We start from the raw sequence: 17,803 nt of genomic DNA, 5'->3' as shown, positions 1-17,803 counted from the left end.
CCCCAGAGACTAAAAAGAAAACAAAAGCAAAAAAGAATTAAATATAAAAAAAGCAAACAGTTTTTTATTTTATTTTTTCTGCATATTCCCCTTTATTTTTAAATTCTTGTTATATTCGTTAGCAACGAGAACTTTAATTGGCCTTAATTGAATTTGTAATCATTTCTTCTTTAATAAAAAAATTTTAAAAAAAAAGGCTCATTGTAAATGGGGGCATTTTTTTTTATGAAGCTTAAATATTTTATTTTTTAATTTTCTATTTATTTACTATTGTCTTTTTATTAGTTGAATCGAAAGAAAAAAAAAAAAAACAAGTCAACACACTTGACCATTTTATACGCAACTAATATTTCACGTAAAAGTGACAAAATACCTACGATTACAGAAAGTTAGACCCTCGGGTGTGACTGTGGTCCTGATGGTTGATGACGCACTCGGGACCTCTTTCAAATTAACTACTTTACCAACCGTAATTTTTCAACACTTTACACACATATAACTTTTGAATATACAAATATTTTAATAAAACACTTGCTCTATCTTTTAAATTTGTGTTTGTATATATTCATCATTTATAATATAAAATTTGTTATCTACATTTGCAGAAACAAATACACCAAGATTATCTTGAGTGTTGAAAAGAGGATTATATTCATGAATTATATTTACAAAAAGTTATCTTAATATTTCTACAATTTATATAATATAATCATCATAATCATTATCATCATGTCAACTTATCTTTATCTTTTCTTTTTGCATTTTTGTTTTTTGTAAGCTAGAACAAAATTTTACAGAATAAACGTGTCAAGTTGTCCTTTAAAAGATTACTCTCATAACCTGGATTTAATATTTGTCTGCAGCAGTGTTAGTGTATTGCCTTCGAATGCCAATTACTTAGACCTACCGTTTGCATATCAAGTGGTCGAGAACTTTGAAAATAAGGGTGTCCCTTTCTCTTTCTTTCTAGTAACCCTTGGGTATTACAAAACATAATATTCGTTACGATTTGAATCAACTTTGTCAATGTGTGTGTGTATGGTAGAGTGAAAATAGGAAGATGGTATTCACCACTGTTAGTTTGAGAGTAAAGTTTACGAGCTTTACAGAGGGTTACAATAAAATACATATATAGATTTAACTGACTGTTGTTAAAGCTAGAAAACACGTATTTGTATAGTGAACATAAAGACAGTGTGGTGTGTTGAGGGTGTCGAAGTCTGGTGCTGAGAGTTACAGACCAAAGACATAACTTTGTTGAGATAGTATATAACCCTTTTTACCTCTGTACCTTTCATTGGAAAACCCAAATGTCCCTTGTAATAAATTTTCAAGAAATATATTTATTTGACAAAACTTATATATTCTATAAATTATTATCATGGAATATTTTGGTTAAATGATCAAAATAATTATTATAATTGATGAGTACAAAATTAATTTACAAAAGACCTTTTAATATATAACTTTTGTAATTATGAAGATAGAGTTTAATTTATGTAGACAATTTATGAAAAAATAAAAATAAATTATTTAATTTATTGATTTTTCATTGACCACATTTATCGATTGAATAAAATAAAATGTACATGGTTATTCCCTGGTGTACGTCAAATTTCAGACTGGACTATGTACATTTGTTCTGGCCATTTACCCAGCGACTTGTCTCGGGGCAATATCCGCAGCCAAAGAATGAAAAACTAAAAAGAAATATAAAAAAAATGAAAGAAAAGTATAAAGAAAAAAAAAGAAAAAATACACAGAGACTGCTGGTATATTCAATGGGTATACCACCGGCCATTTTGACTTTTTTTTATTATTTTATTTTTCAAGACGAAGACGAAACGATCACCTTGCCCGCGGTGACGTTTCAAAGCATCACGTTCAACCCTTTTTTTTTTTTTTTCTTTTTTTATTTTCTTCTTCTTTTGATTCTATTTCTTCGATAGGTATTACGAAAATTAGTCTCGTACATTGGTATACGTGTTGGAAAAGTCTAATCTTTAACGTCAGCCAATCACCAATGTTGTCATGGGTCTTTAATGAAAATGAAAAAAAAAAAGAAAAGAAATTACATAGTAGCTCGTGTGCCTATGTAAATATCCCTTTGTTTCCAAGAGTCATGGAGGAAAAAAAGGAGAAAAAAGAAAACAGAGATAGTCAACTGATAAAAAGTAAAAAGTGTAATGACATCATAAAAGTAAAGTCAATGGTGGTATGAGACTGGTGGTAATAGCTACAAACGATCCGCTTTATGACAATGGATACGCCCTATCTGTTGGCTTTTGTAATGAGTATCTTCATAGCATAAATATAAAAAAACTATTTCAGTAAGGTCCAAGCAATATCACAAATATCCAAGTAATATATATACTTTCCCTAAAATGCTCCTAATCATCAAATAAATAGCTTCAAATTTTATTTTATAAAATATAAAAACAAATTTCAAATTTACATCTTGTCAATTTTGAAGGCTATATGTTATGCTAATAATACTGTCTGTCAATCATGCTGTTACGTTGACATATACTGACATTTGAACATGATCATGACAAGCTGAGAAGACATTTTCTGACACATAATAGTATCCAGATGTTTATTTAATAAGTTTATTATTGTAAAAATAAATTTATATAAAAAATAAAATAGCAAACAATTAAATAACAATAAATGTTGATTATCTTAAATAAATTTCAATTACAAAATATATTGTTCATTGAATTATAGTCAGTCTCTATCCATGACAAAGGTTTCAAATTGCATTGGACAAGAGAATATTCGAGGGTCACCCAGTTATGCATGACTATTACAAGTGTGTCTAGCATACGTAACAGAGGGACAGACACATAAGCCAGTAATATGTAGAGGCATTTTGTCATGGGGTGTGAGAAAATATATAGGAGAGACATCGTTAGTACATCCCTTGGGTAAAAATTGTCCAGTATTATGTGGTAAACCTATATGTCGATACATGGAAAATATAAAAACTACTAGTCGTTATTTGGGTATATGTTTTTTCATAGTCTAACCACGTTCATCGTTATTCTTTGTCAATGACCCTGCAAAAGTTCAGTATCATTATTTGTTCAACGTACTTTTAAAATTTCATAAAAACCTCACACTTAAAAAATTCAATTGCTTTATAATATTATTTAAATTTATATTCAAATAAAATAAAAAAATTGATGAGAATTAATGAATGTTTTTTTAGATAAATATAATTAGTTGGAGAATTTTCTATAGAGAAAGTCAAGGCCATTCGTTGCACTCAGCATAGAAAATCCATATAGCGGCCAACACCCCCAAACCGGGTGAAAATACAGAGGGGTAGACGTTGTGTCGCTGCAAAATAATATATAACAGTATGTGTGTTCTGGTAGCTTCAGTTAGGTCTAGCTCCAATACAAGCTCTTATCTGTGTATACATTCGCATCGTATATGAAAGATGAAAAATAAAAAAATGAAAAATAAAAAAAATAAAATAAGCGAGAAGGGGTAGACTGTGTCTGTACTTGCAGCAACGGTCGATAGAATTGTCTGGGCACATGCGCAACAAAAAGCTTGTCAGCTGCGCCATTGATTCTGCAGCTTGGCTCGCGGGAAACCAGCCAATTCCCACCCATCCACCTATCCACCTTATACCATAGTTCCTACCCGAGTATTTTACCTATCTAAAACCCCTTTCCCCACTTCATATTCCGACTTAAAGCAGACAGACTTGAATACAAAGGCTTTCACTAATTTTCTATATGAAAAATATATTATAATAATTATAAATAAACGAGAAAAAGTACAGAGCTTTTTTTTTTTTTTGTGTAAAAAATTTTAATATTAGCTGGTAAAATATTACAACATGATAAACGAAATTTTCATGAAAAGATTTATTATGAATTTAAAAAACAAATGGGTAAGCAACAAACAAAGGATAACTTTGACCTTGCTATAAAGTTCAAGGCACAAAGGTTATGTGCTTGTCATTGAATTTAATAAAAAAATAAAATATATGATAAAAAAATTCATTTAATTTTTAATTTTAACAAAGCTACAGTATGAAAAAAATTCTAAATCAATTGATTAAGATTTTTTTCTTTTTTTTCTATCGAAAAGAAATTTTTATATTTTGTGTAATGGATTTTTTGGATTGCAAGAAGGTTTCCCGTATTTTTATTTTTGTTGAGTTACGAGATAGGTAGTAAAACATATAAAAAAAAAAGAAAAAAAAAGAATGAAAGTTAAAGAACATTTTGGATGCTATAAAGATAGTAGTACGGAGCTTTTGATGAAGAGGATGACGCGAGGATATAACCCAATGTCGATCCAAGTGGAATTGATGGCCGGACTTGTTACTTCATCCTGTATTATGTCAATGCATGTGAGGGTGTCTGTGTACGTGTCATTCCGGAAAATTGAGATTGGATAAAAGGAAGACAACGATGACAGTATTTTTGTCATTACGTTCAAGCAAAATGTTTTCGTAATAAGAAAAAATACTATACAGAATTTCAACAATTTACTTTTTCCATTGAGTTTTTTTTTTTCTTTTTACTTTCTTTTATGTGAATACACAATTGAATAGTTTCATGGATCAGTTTGGTGATCGGTTTATATATGTTCCGGAATTATGAGAGCCACCTTTTTCATGTTCCTGCGAAATACGAGACATTGAATTCTCAGTATTCAATTGTTCAGCATGTTTTATTTCATTTTTATAATTATTTTTTTCGAATTATTGCTGCAGATGATACGAATTTTATTAGCACCAGCCAATGGCAATCTATAATTTTCATTATCAACTGCAGTAAGACCAAGCTTAGCAATATTTTCATCCAATTTATTTTGTTTTTTTAACAACCCAAGTTTTTTTTTTGTATGTTCTGTCAAAAGTTATTTGAACTTGCATTATGTTGGACGTGTGATTAATTAATATTTTTCACTATTAAAAAAAACTCGTTGAAAGTTGACATTAATTTCTACTTGGATATAATAATAATAATAATTTTCAATAGCAATATTTTTAAGTATTTTTTCTTCATTAATATTTTTTTTGCTGCGTATGAGTTCAAAATTACGCATTAAAAAACTGCAATCTGCCTGCAGCAAAAAATTGCATCCCTTATTTTTATGCACCCTTTTTGTATTTTAACAAAAACCCTCATCGTCAAAGTCCCCTTCATATACACACACTCAACCCAATGAAAAGAGTCATACTTTTTTTTATTTATTTTTCACCTTTCATTCTACTATTTGCATAAAAATGTGCGCAGAGAGCTGCCAAATAATATCCATCGATTTCACTTTACTTTTTGTACATGTTTTTAAATTAGATAGAAACACATTGGTGAATGAGTTGGTGATTCTTTTTTTTACTTTTATTTTGTTTAGTATAAAAAAAAATAAAGAAAATTGGTAAATGTAAAAATGATTGAACTTGATAAATTGATGGGCTTCATACAATTCAATCGTGAGTTGGGTTGAAATATCGATCACTAAACACGAAAAGCTTATAACCTAGCCGGCTCGACAAAACCAACCACACACCCAATGGCCTTGCCCTTGACATTCAGCGCCACGTACAGGCCAACGACCAAACTCTTTAGCTACAATTCGTCAAAAGTTTTCTCTTTATTTTCTAACAAGACTTTGATTGAATTCTAATAGTATTTTTATTGTTATTTTTGTTATCCTAATAACAGTTTTTTTCTCTCTCGATTTTTTGATATTTATTCAATAGAATTTGTTCAAGTTTTTACTTTGACTTTTTTGACTTTCACTTGGTGAATATAAATTCTGTTTTTATATGCTTTTATCAAAATTTAATTTTGATGAAAACACATATGAGAAAAAATAAACTAACGATCATTCACTCAACTTGAAATTCATCGACAAGGTCTCGACGTAAAACATCTATTCATCTGTCTTTCACAAAATAAATTGGAAAAAAATTGAAAAAAAAAAAAATATACATGTATACATCCACAGATAGGATTTAACTCAAGTTGAAAAAAAAATGAAGATGATGACAGCAAAAAAAAAATGTTCAAGTGGGTGGATAAAATACTACGCAATATACATGCAATTATTAAAATGGTTAAATTTAATTTTACAAAAGTGTATAATTTTTTTTATTCACTGTCATAATTTCCAAACAAAAATGAAGCTAACTAGAACGAAAAAAAAAATTAAATATATTCAAAGAGACTTTCAGTGACTTTCAGTTGAGAATATATATAGAAAACTCGAAGAAAATGTAAAGAAAATACTCAGCACAAAATCCGATAAGAGGATTCGAATTTTTTGTTTCATTTTTTTTTATTTATTTTATTTTTTATCTCAGCAGATGGGAGTCAAGACATGAGTATATATATACGATATAAAAGGTTTCATAAACAATAGTAAAAAACAAACGGATAAACAAGCAAAAAAAAAATAAAATAAAGTAATGTGCTACGTTAGGAAAGAAAAGCACACGGAAATTGTAAAAATTACATTTAACAAATTTCAAAGGATAGTTTAATGTTTCATTTCAAATAAAACCCAATTTCTTTATTTTTTTTCCAAATTCATTTATTACCTACACTTTGAGATAATTTAATAGAATGTCATTAGCAAAAGTACCTGAAAGCACTCGTTTAAATTATTTCCACTTGTATTTTCTATTTTAAAAATAGCAGAAATATTTTCATCAGGTATTTTGCCATGTTTGCATACTCCCTTGTCAAGCAATTATAAAAAACTATATAAAAAAAAAAAAAAAAAATCTATTATCTTTTAAAATTGAAAAAATGAAAAAATTCAAACGAGCTTTTTTTTTTTTCCACGTCAATACAATGAATACTCGATAAATTTATTTTTATAAAAAAATATAAAATTAATATTTACTTCGGTAAATTGAATTCAAATGTTTCCTTGTTTTTTTAAATTTATAGAAATATTATTCAAAAAAAAAAAAAAGCTCATGATTGTTAAAAAAATCTAAAAGTCCGAAAACAACCCCAAATTTTTCGTGACTATTTTTGCGCACAATACTTGATGTACGACCGACAAACCTCAGACCACCCACTGAGTATTTCTCTAAATTTTTTTTTCTCAGCATGTGAAACGGAACAAAAAAAAATAGCTCGTATGTATTTTCGTCGAGGACCAATGCCAATGATAGTATAATAAATCTCTAAAAGTCCCAAGGCACAGAAGTTTCACGTGTCTCTAGGTGCATTTACTATTTTACCTTCCCCTACAAACTCTTATTCAGTTGTTTTTTTATTTATTTTTCTATAACATGTTTGGGTATCTCAACCGGAACAGATAAATCGATTTATCTATACCCAAAGTACCAAAGATCCACCACCCATGACGATTTTGCAATTCCAACTTTGATATAGAATAAAAAGTGAATTTTTTTTTTGCTGCTTTTTTTTCTCTCTCAATATACAGGTCAAAAAAAAAAAATAGGGTGGAATTTAACTGCCACCATACAAAGTGATTTATACAATCATTTTTTGATATCACATTGCGGGCGACCATAAAAAAAATAAATAAATAAATAAAATAAAAAACCATAACAAAAATAAAATAAAGAAAACGAAAATACAGATTTATTTTATTTTTCTTTTCTTTTCTTTGTCTTTCAATTTTTATGATCCCCATCATCCCAAATGGATTTTCCTTGGTTCACTAAACACAAACAGACGCATACACGCATCACATATCCACTCACAAAATTCGAATGAATATCGCAAAAGCTCGCAGGTCTATACACAGATGTGTCTGAATTATTCAGAAATTTAGGACGAAGAATATTGTTGGTTAGGGAGACAAGAAAAATAAATATAAGAAAAACAAGAAATATAAATAAACAATGAGACAATAAATGAAAAAAAGAGCTAAAAAAAAAAAACATTGATTAAAGTACAAAATATGTACACAATCGTATAAATTATCGTAAATCGAAAAAACCTTCATCATTTCAAATTTGCAGACGTAGCTTATTGAAGTGAGTGCACGTATCCCTTTGAAAAAAAAAAAAAAAAAAAAAACCTGCCCATCTAGTTTGACAAAATCTACCCTATTTGATTTTTTATGGTCAGCAAATAGGTGATGGGGGAAAATGGCATTGCGTTATTCGATTGGTCTTGTCAAGAACGTGCAATAAATTATTTATCTTTGTGGATAAATCTAATTTTCTTAAAAACAACAAAAAAAAAAAAAATAAATAAAAAACTACCCCTAAAAATTGACGTTTTTATAGATAAAATATTTTATTTTTTATTTCTTCCAAGTCCATTTAAATGTCTTTTTGAAAATATTTTAAATACAATTTTTTTATTTTATTTTTCAACCCTACTTTATTTCTTTTTCAAGCCAATGGTTTTTTAGTATAAAAAAAAAAAAAGAAGTGAAGATAGTAAATAAGACGACAAGTAAAAAATAATAAAGAAGAAACATAAATAAAATAAGAAAAAAATTTAGATTTATGTGTCGCCAAAGCGTTTGGAAAAACGCAGAAATATACAGTGGGCTTTTGGTCCTTAGGGATAAACTCATACACATCTACATCATTTGCCTACCACAAACCCAAAAAAAAAAAAAAATACTAAAATACAAAAAAAAACACAAACATAAAAAGTACCGAGAGTAAAACTGGAATTTTTTTTTTTTATATTATTTAAATTGTGATTCAAAAAAAAAAAAAATACATTCTAAAGAAAAAGGTAATTTCGAGTTTGACAATTTCAGTGAAACATAAAGAGCAAAAAAAAAAATATATATATAAAAATAGATTAAATAAGTATAAAATAAAGTTCAACTGTTTTAAAAAAAAAATTGTACATACACCGATCTAAACACAAAATAGGGTCGACCATGTTTCAAATTATAACTCAGTGTATTAAAAAAACCAGAGAATAATAAAATATAAAATGAAATTCAAGTTTGATGTGATTGTATGAATTTGAAAAGTTTCAAGATAATATAAAACTTTTTTTGAAAAATAAATAACTTGCTTAAGTTGTGACGAATAAAAATAATTTACTAACAAATAATTGAAGCGTCTTCCAGTTATGTCATTGCTCAAGAAAAACTTGATAATAAAAAAGAAAGAAATGAAAAAAAAATTAAGGTTAAATAAATAAATAGAATCTTTTATTTTTCACCCTTCAAGTGTATACGTTACAAAAGTTCTAGAACGGAAGTCAAGTTCAGTGAAGAAAGAACATTGACATTATTTTTTTGTTTCTCTATTTTTCCATCATCTATAAATACATAGAGATTTTTTTTTTTTTGCTCTCTTTGTTCGTATATGATCATCAGGTTTTCTTACAGCTGACAAGAAAAACATGTATGCTGTTAATAAATATAAAATTTATTTCTAGAATGTTTTTTTTTATTTTTAATTGTATATTTATCAACTGAAGCAAAAAATTTATTTCTCGAATTGTTATTTCTTTTTTTGCCTCTGTACTCATTGATCCATGAGTTTTTCACTTTGTCTATTTTATCCCCTTTCCAACGTGTTCAAATTCTTGTTTGACGATTTGTCAAGACACCGACGACGACGAGAAGACGTTCTCTGACAATCAATTACAAGATCTGTAATCTTTTTCCCTAAGTTTTTTTTTTTTTTTTGTCATTTTTACTGTCACCCCGTCATCACAGAGAATTTCTCATTAATTTTTTTTTTTTTAAATAAACATTTATCAGTATTGCTAAAAAAATATATATTCATTTGAAAATTTAATGAGCAACATATTTTAAATATATACACGTCAATGAAAATTATATAACATAATAATTATAAGATGAAAAAAAATATCCAATATTTTTTTCTTTGTCAAGTGGAAAAATACGTAAAAGATAAAAATAGTCAAGTATCATTAAAGCATTCATTAGTGAGCTGATTTCATTATCTCAATTTTATTTTTAGAAATGAAAACTGATATTTATTTATCATTTTATTTTTTATTACTCACAAGTTTTATATATTATTTTTAATATTAGATTTTATTTTTACTGTCGACTGGGAAAAGCAAGTTTAGGTTAGATGTCTACCTTGTATTATCGATCGAATTGCGGTAGGTCTTGGTGTCAAGAGGGCGTCTGTTATCCCAGTTCAAGGATAAATTTCAAGGGCGCCGTCCAACTGTCATTAGAGCCCTCATATATCCAAAAATATATAGCTATTATTTTTATACTCAAGCTCGAAATAATAATGAATAAAATGAGGGACAAATAAAAATGAGTAAATACAAAATGCAGACTGTACAAAAAAAAATAAAAAATAAAAAAAAAACAAATAAGGAAACTAAAATATATATTGCTCATGTAATATGGCGACGCTTATCCTCACTAAGGAACTTGAGAAAAAAATAAAATATTGTGTAAATATTTAAAAAGTAGGAAGAGGAAAAAAATATAAAAATAAAAAAACGAACAAGTTTGCTTTCCAATTACGAACAACTCACCTCGTTCGATCGGCAGCTCCTTCAACGGCAAAGTGAAATCGCATTATCAATTCGGTACATACTATTTTTAACTCATCATTTTTTTATCTATTTATTTTTCACAACGCATACTTGATAGACTTGCTAATGCAATTTCCCCCATGAATCGATTGAAAATCAATTTTGTATATTTAATTCTCACGGAAGTTTAATAAGTTATATATTACTAAATTTTTTAAATTTTTATAAATAATAAAATGTCATTGAGCTTTGACTCAATTGAGTTTTTAAAATTTTTCAATGAATAAAGTTACTGGATGAAAAATGAGAGAATAATAAAAAATAAAAAAAGGGGAAATAAAGGAAGTAAGGGTTATCATCTCGAGACCTGTAAACATCAAACTTCCGTTCAGTTTGAGACAAGATGAGGTATATGGTCTTTGAAGTATCGTGTCTATGTGTGTGTGTGCGTATCATCTTGAAATTTAATCAACTTTGTCTTGAGGCTCTTGAAAATACTGGCTTACAAATATTTCTCAAAATTGCTGAGATATTCTGTTTAGTATCTTCAGACTGAATATAATGATGCATCTTGTTAATGTCTTTTTTTCAATAAAATTAATGTCCAAATATTTTATTTATAAATTTAATCTATGATTTCTATTTTTTTTTTTTTTTTTGAACTTGGCAATTATTTAACCTTGCATTATTCAATAATATCGTCAATAAATGACAAAAGAAAAAAAAAAGGAAAAATAAAAAAGCTGCACGTGACGTGAAAGCACAGACGTACAATCGTGATTCGTGATATCTTTCCATTTTCATCGTATTGAAAATAAAAAATTGTCCGAGGGCGAAGTATTTATTGTATCGAGAAGCGTCGTGTGTGATTCAATTTCGATTCGCTCGGTTAGATACCGTCACTCACCTCTATCTTGTTTTATCTACGAATGCCGCGAGAAGAATCTCAAGCGAAAAAACACGACCAAGCCAAAAAAAAAAAAATATAAACAAAAAATAATATAAAAAAGAATGAGTAACTTCTTGATGCAAAGCCAGTTTTATCTAAATCCAAAAAAAAAAAAAAAACCGAACAGCAAACTGCTTGTACTTCGGTCTCGACTTCACGAAGAATACAGAAAAAAATAACCGATAAAGAAAATAAAAAAAATGAAGTACAGCTTTGTGTATTCGAAAACCTTTTTCTTTTTTTTCTTTTCTGCAACTTTGGTATATACAAAACTTGGGTCGATTAGTTTGAAAAAAAAAAAAAAAAAAAAAACACTGTGGTTTACGTACATTGTATCTCGTAAATCATTTTTAAAACTGGCTAGACGAAAAAGACATTGACCGAGAAAAATTGTTTCGTGTTTCATGCAATTTTATTTTTTAAATCATCATTGCATATATGCAGGATAAAAGTATATTTAAAAAATACTTTAACATGAATTTTTATATGTAAAATAAAAAAATGTTTTAAGTAATTGGAATATTATTTTAATCTTTCTACAAAAACCATATGAATTTTTTTTTGTAGATAAAAAGAAAAATGAAATAATTGTTTTTATATTTAATTAAATATAAATAATTTTATATATATATCAATTTTGATATTAAAAAATTGTTTTAAAAAAAATTTCGTCATTTATAAATTGGCTATATAAAGCATGAGAAAAATAAATAGTTAATAAAATTTTTATTAAATTACCTTGATATGATAGGAGTTGAGCTTGGTTCTGGGTAGACTATTGAAAGCACTGAAATCAAGACGACGTGAAAAAATTCCATTGGCGCCACAACTTTGTCTGTAAAAATAAAAATGAAAAAAATATAAATTGACAGGTTTTAATTACATCGAAAGATCATTGTCAGTATCATAATAAATTGCATGTAATTTATCAAATTTTTAAATTTATTTCTCGTATGCAAATTATAAACAACATTATGAAAAAAAAAACAAATACATAAATTTGACACATATAAAAGTGATAACATCTTTATTTCTTAATTTATATTTTATTGTTTTTTAATCATACCAAATGACTCAATAGCAACTCAGTGCCAATTTAAATTGATCATGTGATATGACGTTGTACATATTTGAAAAATAATAAATTTTATTTATCAATAAATTGTCAACACATGGCTATTGAAAAAAAATGATGATGATAATAATAAAATTAAATAAACAAAACAAATGAATATTGGCCTTCAGTTTGACTTTGGTTTCTGGCATTTTTCCGGGGACAAATATTCATTTTTATTTTCAGTCAACGTACGTCAGTCACATCGAAAGTACACATCAATATATTATGCAAGTCAACGAATATTGTAATAAGATAAATAAATAAATAAAAAATTGAAAATAATGAATAACAAACAAAAAAAGGTGTGTCTCTGCAAGATGCTTGTTTCTTAAAATTCCAACATGCATTTGGTATTTAATTGTACTCGGAATAAATCATATAATGCAATATAAATAAATATTAAAATTTCTTTATACTGTTATTATGAAAAAAAAAAAAAAAAATTACATATTGTATGACCCGAAAAAAGAAAGAAAGAAAAAATGATGATTTCATAATTTTTAAACAAAAAATAATAAAAATTAAATTAATATAAAGATATTGAGAATAAAAAAAATTATTTATTTATGTTTTTTTTTTTTTCCTTTCTGATAAGCCGATAAAATTGTGAATTTTATTGAATAAAAAATTGTCACTAAAATATACACGAGTAAATTGAAAACATGTTTACCGTCAAATTTAATCACAAAAAAATAAAAAAATAAAAATATATTTTCTTCGAGGTCACAGAGTGCATATGGAGTATTTATTTTTAACAAAATCGTGTTGAGAATTTATTTGCAAATATATATACTGATTGTGAATAATGAAAAATAATTTAGAAAGTGACAAAATTATTTAGCCTATTGTTTTTGAATACTGGTAAAATAATAAAATATAAATATCATAGTTTCAAAATAGATTATTGGAAAAAAAAAAAAATAAAGATATAAAATAAAATTCAACAAACACTGTTCCCAATATTCGGGGCCAGTATATACGCCTTGAATTTATGTCATGGCTGGCGAATTCATGCCGACCTATAACCGGCTCTGGTGGGTCCCAACTCAAAAACTGGTTCTTACAACAAACCTCCCATCTTCACTTTTTTTTCTTATTTTTAATATTTATTTATTTTTATTTTTTGGTTCTTGATTCCCACCGTACCATCAAGAGCCGGTCTTGAGGTTTATAGGTAAGGGCCCAAATAACCAAGTAATTCAGGGGATCCAAAAGAGGCTGGAAGTAAAAATATTACTTGAAAAAAAAATAAACAAAAAATTTAAACCAAGGCCAAATACGTAAGAGCTCCAAAAATAGCGAAAAAAAAAAAAAATATAAAAAAACAACCTAAAACGACAAGTAGGGAGAAAGAGCTAAAAAATGAAAGGAAATAAATATAAAAAACGACAGAAAAGAAAAAAAAAAAATTTACTTTCTGGCTGATTGCACACACAAGAGATCCCTACAAAAATAACGGATTGCCAAGTAGTATTTCTAAGAAAGGCACATTCGTTTACACATCCGTATTATCATCTCGTCCGTTGCTTTTATAACGTAATAACGAGCAACTTTGATATATAAGTTGAGTGTTGTGAATCGCGCCGGTATTATCATCATTTTCGAATCATATATATAAATAAAAAGTAAATAAAGTATAAATGAATAAAATGAAATAAAAATAACAAATGGTAAAAATAATACAAATATATTTATGAAAAATGCTAACACACCCTGAAGCTGGCGGTATGCTAATGCAGTTTCAAAAGAAAAACAACATTACCAAGGGCAAAATACTCATGTATACAAAATACTCATATTACACATACATGTTAAATATTATATATGTTTTTTTATTTAAAAAAAAAACATATATGTATTATCATACTGTCTGTTTTACTTCAGAGAGCCATCAGTGGATACAGTCTGTATGTGATCAGTCGATCATCCATCTCTCAGACATTTTTATATATTACATCCCTTTATTTTATCTTTTGAAGAACTGTCTGCCCTGATTTTTCATAAATTTTTTATCCTCACATTAATACAAATATATTATATACACTAATAATATCATATGGATATACACGTATGGATAAATAAAATATAATACGTTAATGCAATTGTGTGTAGGCGTTCAATATGTTTATGATCGATTGCAGACATACAATTCATTCTATCCTCAAGTCACGTCAATGTATAACGATCATTCTCAGCATGCACATTTACTTGCTTATTTATAAATAATATATTGCATCAATGATTTTAAAATTATTATTAAAAAAAAAAAAAATCATATTATATTCATATATAAAAAAAAATTATATATAATCTTATACAATCAACTCGATGAATAATGTTTAATGGAAAAAACAAAAAAAAAAACAGTAAACAAGTTATAAAGTTATTTTCAACATTTTTCTTTTTTTTGTTAATATATAAAATATTAACAATCAATGATGAACAAAACGACAATTAAAATCTTTATTATTAGAAATATAAAAATAAATAAATTTTTATAAAAAAAAAAACTTATCTCTATGATATTTTAAGTTTCTTTATCATATTTTTATGATTAAAAATATAGAAAAATATGATATTTTTTTTGTTTTTTTTTATCATGTATTATTAGTAATAGGTCTAATCAATTTCCCACACATATTACAATCAACCACATATATATTTTATCTAATGACTGATATTCAAAATGAGTGTTTGTGCATTAACACCGACAAAATGTATTTTTTTCATTTTATTTTTAGTTTGATTATATGTATGATATTTTATCTATATGTGTACAAGAGCCATGTTTACGTCTACTTTCAAGAGGATCAAGACTCACACATGTCTCATCATCTGAGTCTATATTTGTATATGTATTTGTATATATTTTTTACATGCATATTTTTTTCTACATGTTTTATTTTCTTTTTTAACAAATACATACATGCATATAGATATTTTTAAGTGCTACCTTTTTAAAGCAAGCTTGCATTAATGTTGTTATTCATTTGAGTGTGTATATATATTTTTATTTTTTTTACGCAGTTAAGATACTATATATCGGCTTTGACTCAATTGCCCTTCCGCCCGGCTTTTCAATGCCAGTCAAATATACAACACAACCAATAAACTTTCATCTGTGTATACATTATATTACACATTAACATGCTAGACAAGTCTCATATTATTTTTTATATATTTATGCATCATCGTTTGGGTCAAATATATAACCTTTAATTATACTATCAACACATTTTATTATTTTTATTATTATATTTTGAGGAAAACATTTTTATTTTCGTTGGATAAGCATCAGACAATTGAAATAATTTTCACATGTATTTATATGAAAATAAATACAAGTTAAAATATTATTTTAATTATAATTATCCAATTTTTTTTCTCTACTTAATTCATAATAATTATCAAAATACGAATATAATAATAATATAAAGAAATTAATTTCATCATAAATTGCAATATCATGGTTTTTAATTTCGAAAAAAAAAAGGAAAAAAATTGCAAAGAGCTTAAAAATATGACAGGGATTGGAATGAAGCATTAAAAAGAAAAAATTTTCTATTTTTTTTTTTGTTTTGATGCAGACTTGGACAAAGAACGATAAAAAAAAAATTCAAAGGCACCCCTCGTCATTCTTGAAGAGTATATATCCCTCTGAATTTTATGTCACGTGGTGTGTGCGAATATTATTGCTCCAGGGTAACACGTGATTTTGGCATGATATATATTTGCCAGAGGGAAAATTAAGCGTGTAATTAAAATGTAAAAAAATTTTCATATATGCTGATGTAAGAATTTTTTTTTCTATATATAATAAAATATTTATTATTAATTTTTAATTCCTGGTTTAAAGTAATTTATATAATTACTCACAATATTCTAGGCATATTTTTTTTTTCCTCAAATATTTGAGTAATATATTTCTTATATTTTTTTTTCTATACAAACATTTTTATGCAAGTGTGTGTATTCAGGTGATGTATTATCAAATAATAATTTATTGATACGACATATTTTGCAGGTGCAAAATTTATAAAATAAATAAATTATAAAAAAAAATTACAAAATACAAAACACATATTACAATTGAGGATTAAATAAAGTATAATTAATACTTTCTAATCTTTGATAATTTTAATAAAAAAAAAAAAAAAAATGTATATATATTTTTAATTAAATCCGTTTGTTTTTCTGTTGATAATTTACTTTGTGTGTATGTATTATTTAAATAAATTTTATTTTTTTATTTGTCCATCGGCTTATACGATGACAGTAAAAAACAAAAAGTTATGATATTATTTTGTAGATTTAGTATAACCCTTGAGTTTCCCTTGGGTATATAACCCTTTTACGTCTAAAAATATACGAGATTCATAATTTAACGTGGCCAAATTTGTGGGTTTGCTTTTTTTTATTTTTTCTGTGCTGAGTATGCTTTTTGCTGGATCATGAAAGGTAGAGTGAAGAACGAGGGAAAAAAAACTTTAAGATAAATTGGTGACTATGAGTAGGTAGAAAAAAAAAATAAATATATAAATAAATATAGACTATCATGTGCAAACGATGAGACAGAAAAAAAAAGTGAGGGCATACACGTGACTTAAGTGCGTTTAAGGTGACCTCATGGTGTAAATAAAATTTTCCATTCGTTTCACGAATTATTTATCACTGTTTAGACGTGATAAACATGCCAAAATAATCCACACTGTATCTCTAAGTCAAATATTCATAAATATTTCTTAATTGAAATACGAAAAACAAAAAAATATAATCAACAAAATAAATCATGCTTTTGATGATTGAGTTTTCATAATAATTTTAATAATTAAAAATTTTTTAAATGAATTTTAAATTGCAATAGTATTAGTCAAACATTAGATATATATGTATTTAAAAAAATAAATTTCTTAGACAATGAAACAGGACGTCCGGACGTGGACAGTGTTTATTTGTAAATTTTTTTATTTTTAGTTTGACTATTTACTTTTTTATATTTCAATTCTTTTTGTTTTTAATCATCGAAGCATGCAATAAAAAGAGATGAATGTACATTTTTTTATGAGTGAGTAAGAAATAAAATGAGAAAAAAAATAAAGGGAAATATATAAACGCGAGACGAACACAAATTGAGTAACGACGACGTGAGACTTTTGTCTCTCTAAGTATTTTATTTTCTTTCATTTGTTTATCATATATACTAACGTGAATTGACTATTATATTATAGACTTAAAATTTATATATTATTTAATTTTCAACGTCAAAGTGAGATTAAATAT

General features: G+C 26.6%; 1 protein-coding gene across 1 annotated transcript in view; it reads right to left on the bottom strand.

Moving 5' to 3' along the window:
* Positions 1–17,803, bottom strand: part of LOC122849995 (headcase protein) — an 81,005-nt gene that overhangs the window by 52,135 nt on the left and 11,067 nt on the right. Inside the window, exon 2 of the mRNA XM_044148947.1 lies at positions 12,145–12,241. Within this exon, the coding sequence (XP_044004882.1) occupies positions 12,145–12,241 (97 nt within the window). The remainder of the gene's footprint in view (positions 1–12,144; positions 12,242–17,803) is intronic.

The sequence above is a fragment of the Aphidius gifuensis genome, linkage group LG2 (genome assembly GCF_014905175.1).
Source record: "Aphidius gifuensis isolate YNYX2018 linkage group LG2, ASM1490517v1, whole genome shotgun sequence".
Lineage (NCBI taxonomy): Eukaryota > Metazoa > Arthropoda > Insecta > Hymenoptera > Braconidae > Aphidius > Aphidius gifuensis.
This window is presented reverse-complemented; position numbering and strand designations above follow the sequence as displayed.